General features: G+C 57.2%; 1 protein-coding gene across 1 annotated transcript; it reads right to left on the minus strand.

Moving 5' to 3' along the window:
- Window positions 1–1922: 1922 nt before the first annotated feature.
- Window positions 1923–2957, minus strand: MESP1 (mesoderm posterior bHLH transcription factor 1). The gene is made up of 2 exons (XM_019640032.1): window positions 2250–2957; window positions 1923–2014 (listed from the first exon to the last, which is right to left on the minus strand). The coding sequence occupies exons 1-2, from the start codon at window positions 2937–2939 to the stop codon at window positions 1940–1942; spliced, it is 765 nt and encodes a 254-aa protein (XP_019495577.1). The 5' UTR covers window positions 2940–2957; the 3' UTR covers window positions 1923–1939.
- Between the last annotated feature and the right edge of the window lie 6146 nt (window positions 2958–9103).

The following is a 9103-nucleotide window of genomic DNA, read 5'->3' on the forward strand; positions in this document are numbered from 1 at the left end:
ATGCAAATAGATTTCCTAAACTAGGGAGGCTCCTGGAGGAGCTGTCCCATCTATCCCGTTTACAGTCCTGGCGGGGAAGGGAGGGGCAAAGGGGAGGGAGTGAGCTGGGGGTGGAGGTGCTGGAAGGTGGGGTGATGAGTAAAGGTGTGAGGTCCTGCCCCCACGGCTGGGTCTCTGCTTTGGGATTCCACTCTGCAGCCAAATGCGGTCAAGGTGAGCCCCGAAGTGCTGGGCAGTGACCCCCCACCCCACTCTGAATTACTGCCCCTCCAGATCTGGGCTGGAGCCCTGGAAAGGATCCCTGAGGTGGGTTCAAAACAAACCCATCAATGGATAAATACACTGTGGTCTATCCACACTATGGGATACTACCGGGCAATGAGGAGAAAGGAAGAACTGATACACAGACAACACTGAATAAACCTTGAAAACCTTATGCTAAGTGAAAAAAGCAGACACAAAAGGCCATGTGTCATGTGATATATTCATATGAAATGTTCGGAGCTGGCAAATCTATAGAAACAGAAAGTAGAATAGTGGGCTGGGGATGGTGGTGGGGGAGTGGAATACAGGGTTTCTTTTGGGGGGGTGATGAAAATGTTCTAAAATTAGATAGTGGTGATGGTTGCATTAACTATGAATATACTAAAACCATTCCATTACACACTTTAAAGAGGTCAATTTTATAGTATGTAAATTATACCCCAATAAAGTTCTTATAAAAAACAAATATCAAGGCCTGTATTTCAAAGAAGCTTGAGGAGGCCAGAGGGGAGGACTGGGTATCCATAGAGGGCTGAAGGACCCTTGGACAGAGAGGCTACATCCCCTTGCTCACCTCACCGTCCCCTGTCCCCCCCCCTTTGCCCCCCCAAGGCTTGCCTGCTCACCAGACCCCCAGACCCAAGCCAGGCTCCTTCTGGGCTCAAGGCTCCCCTGTCCCCACACAGCAATTCCCTAATCTGAAACCAGTCAATGTAGACAGGAGTGTGGCAGCCTGGTCTGTTGCAGGTCAGCTGTGTGGACTTGGAAGCAGCCAGACGGGCCTCACATTCACCTAAGCCTCTGGAGGGGGGGGGGTCACAGTCACATGAACTCAGCACTGGCCCACTGATGTTATTTTACGTCTCTAAACCACATGGGAAAGACACGAGTGACAGGGGATGGGACAATCCCAGAGTCCAGGCCCAGCTCCAGCACAAAGGGAATAAGGACTCGGGACATGTGAAAAGGCCCCTTGGGGCTGGCGTCCCCTCAGGCCCCAGAACGAATGGACCTAATAAAATCCTACCAGGGCCTGAGTGCTGACCCTTAGTTTAGCCTTCTGACAGGTGGGTATTTGGGTATGAAATGTGTAAAGGACCCAACACAATAAGTACAATACGTACTCACTAAAGGAGATGTATTTTCTAGAGAAACTTCGGTTTTCTCTAGCTCCCGACCAGGTTTTAAAACAAATAATAGACTCCATTTCCTGCCACTTTCCCGTATGAACCATGTTCCCTGCCAGGCTGACCCATGTGGATCAGGAGGTGCTAAGCCAAGGCTGGAGGCGAGGAGGAGGGGGTCTGGGCCTGTGCGCTCTGGGGGCTGAAGGTTGCAAGACACCCTCTCAACTGTCTTACGGTCTTCTCTGGAGAAGAGGGAGAGAGAAAGAAAAAACTGCCAATTGACACCAGCACAGTTTATTCACAAATAAATAAATACACACTAAGCAGAGCCTCCTGCCTGCCTCCAAGTGTCCGCCCTACGGATCCTTCCATCGCGGGAGGGGCTGGGGAGGGTCGTCCTGGGCGGACAGGCTCTCACCCTCAGGAGCGCTCATGCCAGCATCCCAGGTGCCCTCGGCCAGGAGAGGGGCCGCTTCCAAGGTGCTGAGGCCACAAAGGCCTCAGGGCTCACAGACGGGGCGCCCGTTGTCCGTCGTCACTTCCACTTCTCAGGCCGGTGGCCACTCCAGGGGCGAGAGGGGCATCCAGCTCTCCAGCAGGGCCAGCACGTCGCCGGTGAGGAGCTGCTGGGGGAGAGGGGACAGCATGGCCCTCAGCGCTGGCCACCGACGTGGGCGTCCGCGCCTGTGGGCTCCACTCTCAAGGGGCCCTGTCCCCTGCGCGTCCTCTCCCTCCCCTCGCCGGGGGCCGCCAGCTATATCGCTCCGGAGAGCGAGCGGGCGAGGCCAAGCTGCGCGGACGGGAGCGCCCTCCTCGAAGGCGCGAGGAGCGAGTTCCACGCGGGAAGGACATACTAACCGGAGACGAGGGGTCCGGCTCCGTCGCCTGCCCTTCCCGCCACACCGCTTCGTCGTAGAACACTGGCGGGTCGCGCGGCTCGAGCGCCGCCTGGGCTCCGGGGCAGGCGGGCGAGGACGCCCAGGACCCCGCGGCGGGGGCGGCTGAGCCCAGGACCGGGCCGCGCGCCTGCGTCGCCTGAGCGGGGCCGCCGTCGGGGCAGAGCGGGCAGCCCCGAGCGAGCACCGCGTCGCTGTGTCGCCGGCGCCGCAGGCTCTCCTCGCTGAGGCCCAGCACAGCCGACAGGTGGCCGATGTAGCGGATGGCCAGGCGCAGCGTCTCGATCTTGGTCAGGCTCTGGCCGGTCGGCGCCACCGACGGCGGCAGGAAGCGGCGCAGCTCGTGCAGCGCGCGGGCGAGCGTGCGCATGCGCAGCTTCTCGCGCTCGCTGGCGCTCTGCCGCTGCCCGCTGCCCAGGCGGCTGCTCCGGGGGCCGCGCCTCTCGGTGGTCGGGACGCGAGGGGCTGCGCGAGATCCGGGCCGCCTGGGTCTCGGCACGGGGCTGCCAGCCGGGGCGCTGCCCCAGGAGTTTGGGGACGAGGCGGGGGAGCAGCCGCAGTCCCTGTCAGAGGGCGGCGGCGGCTGAGCTGGTCCCCAGGCCGCGGGGAGAATCCAGGACTCGGAGAGCGGCCGGCACAGGGACTGGGCCATGGCAGCGGCGGCGCGTCTGGGGACCGGCGGCCGAGGACCGCTTTATCCCGAGCCCGAGGTGTGAAGTGGCCCCTTCCAGGCCACATCAGCACATCAAAGCTGGCTCAGGACCTGGAAGGGGCGGGGCCTGACCCTTTGAACCAACGGAGGGGAAGGCGAAGGTGCCGGCCGGTGGGCTGCAGCAGCTTGCCCCACCCCCAGCCCCGGCCCTCGCGTGGGCACCGTACTCAGCCACTCCAGCCTCCTGCCTGCGCCCCAGCTCCGGGTGTTGGGCCAGCTCAGCAGGTTAAAGGAAGCATGAGCAGAGACCTGGGAGTCCAGTAGGTAGGTTTGGGGCTGCCCTCACCTGTTGGGGACCTTGCAAATAAATTTGCTTGCACCTTCGTTTCCAGATTGTATAATGGGATCCTAGGGGCATGCTGCAGCCAGATCTGTACAGTCAGCTAGGGATTGGGGGTGAGGACCTGATTCCAGCGACAGGTGACAGAAACAGTAATCCCTTCCTTCTCTGAGGCAGACTGGTCCTGGATGCGACCTTCCTGGTGGCCGTAAGTAGGGGGAACACTATGAGGAAGCTCTCCCAGGCACAGCCAACAAGCTGGCCGAATCTGATCAGGTTGCTGGACCATCTGAGCCGCAGGAAGGGTGAGCCTGCCACCCTCCAGGACACCCTAAGCTGGGCAGGATCAGGGGCTTGGCCTGTTGCCACGGCTGCCACCACTCGTCTCTAGCACGTGTTCTTCCACTCTGGGGCAGATATAACAAAACAGGCTTTGCCAATGTGAGTGAAAATGACACAGAAAAAAGCATTTGACAAAATTCAACACCCCTACATGATAAAAATTCCCAATAAACTAGGAATAGAGGTAAACTTTCTCAACCCTATAAAAGGCATCTACAAAGAACATACAGCTAACGTCATATTAAATAGTGAAAACCTGAAAGTTTTCACCCTAATATTGAGGACAAAGTGAGATTATCGCCTCTTACCCATGCCTATTCAGCTTTGTCCTGGAGGGTCTAGCTTGTGCAGTAAGAAAAAAAATTAAAAGGCATGCAGATTGGAAAGGAAGAAATAAAACTGTATTTACAGGGGCCAGCTGAGTGGCGAGTTGATTAAGAGTTGGCTTGGGACACCAGCTCTGAGCAGCAGAGCCCCGGTTCGGATCCCACATTAGGGCCAGTGACTCTGCGCCCTCTACAGCTAAGATGGTGAACAACAGCTCGACCTGGAGCTGGGCTGCCGTGAGTCGACGGCGATGGCGTAGGCTGCAGTGGAGCTGCAGTGGGCTGCCATGAGCTACCGTGAGCGGCCGTCCAATGGTCCAGTGACCGATCTGCCTCACCAGGGAAGAGCACAATGATAACACCAACATGGGCCAGTGAAGTGACGTCCTTCACAACTAGGCTGAAGAACAAAAGGACAGCAACTTGTGTGTTCCCCTCCCCCAATTCCCCAATAAAAATCTTAAAAAAAAACAACACAAAAAAAACTATATTTACAGACAACATGATTATCACATAGGAAATCTCAGAATCTGTATTGCCTACCCGACCGCTCTGGTTGGGGTTTGCACCTTGTCATAACAGCTACAGCTACTTTATACATGATGCTCTCCAGCTGTACCTGGTATCTGGCTTCACATCTTCAAGAGAAGTGGTACCCAGGGTCTCTTTCAGTGCTGGGGATCTAAAGCTTTGCATCCTCCATGGCTTCCAGGCCTGGGAGACTGATGGGTGAGCTGATTTGTAGGAAAGAAAGCCAAGTGGCTTGTTACCTTCTCCTTGGGCGTCTCTGCCCATCACCACCCCCTTCCTTTGTCTCTTTTATCTTCAATGCCCTTGACCTTTTCTAACACCTGGACCATCTCCTCTGCAGTCTGTCCCAACAGCCCCAGAATGCGTATGTCCAGGATCACATTCAGGGGAGGCAGTACTAAACCATCCTTGGGGAGAATGGAGGAGCCCACTCCCTGGGGACACAGCACAGGACCCATCTACTTCCAAGGAGAGCCTGGCCTAGGAGGGCCCCCATCAGCCTGCAGCTGTCAGCAGGGTCTGCCCCTGGCTAATGGATGCCTTCTTGGGTTCCAGGTCCAAGCCAAGAACGTGGTATTGGAGCCCAATGACTGGGCCCCTTCGATCCTGCTGGACCCGAAGGAACAAGTGATTGGAACTTGGCAGTGTTGTGCACAGCACAGGAGCGGGTGCAGGGTGAAGGCTGGACAGACTGGAGTCTGGGCACCCTGTTGCCAGCCTTCCGGATATCAAAAATCCCTCCAGTTCCCACATGATTGTGATTTCCACTGGTTTATTGGCAATAATGCCCCCAAAAGTGAAATCTCTGTTTTATTAAGTACAAAATCAACTAGACATAATTGGACAAGAGGCCGTATGTGTGGGAGGCAGACTGTTTATCCTGAAAACACAGCTCTGGTCCCTGAGGTTTCTCAGATCTGGGACCTAATAGTTAACATTCGTTAAGTGTTGACAAGGGAGCCATAGAGAGATCTGGGACAGGAAGGGGGCACCATAAGTGGTGTGTGACAAAAGGGTCTCTGGTGTCAGGGGTGAGGGAGAGTTAAAAAGACCCAAGGGTGAATAACAAAAAGGGTGGAAACAAAAAGCCCACAAAAATGGCATGAAAGAGGCCGAGTCTTCAGCCTTAAAGGCTGATAAACTGGAGGTGCCACGTGGGAGTCCTTCCCTCTCTCATTGTCCCTGGCGCCTTTGGACCCAGGTTGTGCAAAGGCTATGGTCAGTGGGCCTGATGGAGCCAAGTGGGAGCAAAGTAGGAACCCCCAACCAGGAGCCTGGGTTCTACCACCTCCTGCCAGCCAGCCTCCCTCTTCCCGCTCCCCATGCCTCTCGCCTTTGATCTCCTTATCACCAGCCTCTCTGGTAGGTTCATTTGGGAGCTGCCCGAGTTAATGAGTTCTCCGGGCAGCAGGGCCCACATGCCCTCCCGCTGGGGTGAGGACTTCACACCTTGGAGGCCTGTGTTTTGACAAGTGCCGAGCCAGTGGCTCCTGCTGCCCCTCTCGAGCCTGCCTTCTCCTGCCAAAGTGTAAGGCTGGGAAATGAGGCCTGGAGACAGCCCCACTGAGGAGAGGTGCGAGTTCAATGGGGTCCTTGGCCAGAGTGGGGGACAGGCAGGGCAGGGCAGCACCCTCGTAGGCTCGGGCCTGCGAGGAACTAGCTGGCTTCGGCAGGCCAAGCCCAGGTCCTGGGCACTGCCCCCCTCCTGCCTCCCCGCCCCAGTGCCTTCATTTCCCGGCCAGCCCCTCTGACACAGGAGTGCTAATCAAAGGTGCTATGTCAGTACTCCCCCTGCAGCCCTTAATCCCCACTGGAGCCAGAGCCCGCGGAGAAGGAAGCAGCTCTTTCACCGCCAGCCTGCTTAGCATCAGCAGGCACGTCCCCTGGGAAGCTCCTAATTTGGGGGTCCCCTACTGCCAGGGGTCTTCCCGTCACACCTTGCACCAGCCCGAGAGCTTTCTGGGGCATGATTGTTATTAATGAAGCCCCCACCTTCATATAGCCTAGGACATGCCTCTGGAGTGTGGCCAGTGTGGTTGAAATCCCTGCCCTGCCGTATACTAACTGTGTCACTCTCCCTCTGGGCCCCAGCTTCTGCTGCTGTGTCCTGGGGTGAGTAACACCTACCGTGCTGACTGCTAACATTGTGAAAATCATACTGCACAACAAGCTTTGTACAGCATCCACGGGCATATTCACTATTGTCACCGTGTTGGGGCGTGGCTGGGTCACAACTCATAACCACGCTGTTGTAGATATCGACTCACTTTGGAGATGAGGAAATGGACTGGCGATGAGGAAATGTCACTTGGCTAGAAGGGGCAGAGCTGGGGACCATTTGGCTCTGTCTGGGCCCATCTCCCATCTCCTCTGGAGGACTCGGGTAGCTCCTTTCCTCCTGGAGGGATGCCCTGAGAATGAGGGTACCAGGGTGGGGGCGAGGCCCTGGAGTCCTCAAGTCCCCATGGAACCTTGCTCCACATCGCAGGAGCCTGTGGAGATGAAAAAAAGGTTTCCAGGCTCACCCTGGACCTGCTGAACCAGAATCCCTGAGAATGGAGCCACAGAGTCTGGGTCTGAAAAGTAAAATCTCCCCAGAATTAGGAAATGCAGCCACTTTTGAGAAACAGCGCCCTATAGTGAACAACCCCCCAATGCAAAGAGTGGAAAGGCCCTGAGGAGTGCCTGGCCCCCCACCATGGATCCTAATCACCCCCTGGGCCACAGATAGATGCTGAGGTTGCCTGTAGCCCAGAGCAGTCAGAGGGCCCAGCACAGAGGCCCCCAGCTCCCCCTCTGCCTCCCTCCTTCCCCTGCAGCCTCCCAGCTACTTTCCGGCCAGAAGCTCCCAGGGAGCCCCTCCCAACTGAGATCACCCCCTCTTCTCACACCTCTGGCTCCCGGAGCCACTGAGTTGGCAAGCCATATGGAATAGATTATTCTGGACCCATGATAATCTGATTATCTTGGCCATGGATCAGCTGGATGCGCAGCCAGTGGAAGTCACAGGAGGCAGAGGGGTGATGAGGAGGAGGGGGTGGGAAGAAAGGAGAGAGATTTGGCAGATTCTGGGAGAGGCTCATGAGGAAGTGCCAGGATCTCCGTGGTCCTAGGAGCCAGGCTGAGAAAGCAGGGTAAATGGAAAGCACTTTCTTCCCAGGGGCGTCACATGTCTGCTTCTTCGCTTCAGCTGTGTCAGCAGAGGGGGGCAGGGGGTGGTCTAAGCTTTACAGTGAAAGGTGGGGAAACCGACATAAAGCGAAGATGCAGGCATGTGAATGTGGGGAAACTTGTCACACAGTACCTCAGTTTCCCCAACTGTAAAGTGGAGCAGGGGCTCCCGACTGCCTGCTGAGAGCTGAAAACTCTGCACACCTTGGTGGGAAAGCGTCAGTCTCAGGCCATAGTTTTGACCCCCCCGAGTCATGCACACAGGGTAACTGTAAGTATGGAGAGGTGACGGGACACACTGATGGGTCCTTGCATTCTCAGCCACAGCCAGCAGAGGGTGCTGCCCAGCCACCTGGCATCGGGATCTGAAAGGGCCGACCTACCTCTAACCAGAAGCCTTTTTCCTGGAGCCAGGGCCGGCGCAGGGTAGGAGTGATGGGCACCAGGAGATGTGTCAGCGACACTGGGGCTGGCTTAAGAAGTGGGTAAAGCTGGCTCAGCGCTGGTGTGATAGGCTGTGTGACCCCAACAGCCACTTTCCTTCTCTGGACCCCAGTTTGCTCGTCTGTCCCCTGGGAAAAATATGCATCTGTGTGCAGGGAGGCAGAGCAAGGCAGAGCCTAGAGGAATGAGAAGGGGACCAGCTCAGGAGGGCAGGGGCCAAGCAGGGCTCAGGTCCCTTGGCCCCCTTCCTTACACACACCCCCGGGAACAAAGGTTGAAGACAGTCAAAACACACGCTGACCAAACTCTAGGTGGGGCATGCTGTGGGCTCTGTGCCCTTGCCAGCTCCCTGGTGCGAATTTGCAGGCCAAGCTCAGCTGCCAACTTGGGGCATATCCAACAACAGCCCCTCCAGAAAGCACAGGATGGAGCTTTCTCCAGGCAGGATGTACAGGTTTCAGGCCCCTTCCAGCCCCGCCCCTGCCCCCACTGACCGCTCACAACAGCACAATGAGGTGCCAGGACAGCGATGAATCCTGGAAGGAGGGGACGGTATACAGAGCCAGCCCAGGAAACCAGGCTAGAAACCCCAGCCTGGGGTCCCACACCAAGCCGCTCAGCCCTCAGCCAGCTCCAGGTCCCCCTTCCCAAGAGCAGGGGAAGAAGGGCAGCCCACCCCACCTCCCCAGAAGTACCCAACTTTAGACCCAACAAAAAGCAAAGTGGGGGGCTCCTAGGACTGAGCTGGAATGCCTGGGCAGAGCCTGGGGGCGGGGGTGAGGAGCCTCTGGGCGGCCTCCTTCGCCAGAAGCTGGGGGACAGGGGCGTCTATAGACTGAGTGGGGAACATCTAAAAGACGGGGATAGAGGGCCGGCCGAGTGGCGCATTGGTTAAGAACTGGCTTGGGACACCAGAGGGCCCTGGTTCGGATCCCACATATGAGGGCCAGTGACACTGCCCTCCACAGCTAAGATGCTGAACAACAGCTCAGCCTGGAGCTGGGCTGCTG

Source organism: Hipposideros armiger, unplaced genomic scaffold, assembly GCF_001890085.2.
Source record: "Hipposideros armiger isolate ML-2016 unplaced genomic scaffold, ASM189008v1 scaffold_48, whole genome shotgun sequence".
In the NCBI taxonomy this organism is placed as follows: Eukaryota; Metazoa; Chordata; class Mammalia; order Chiroptera; family Hipposideridae; genus Hipposideros; species Hipposideros armiger.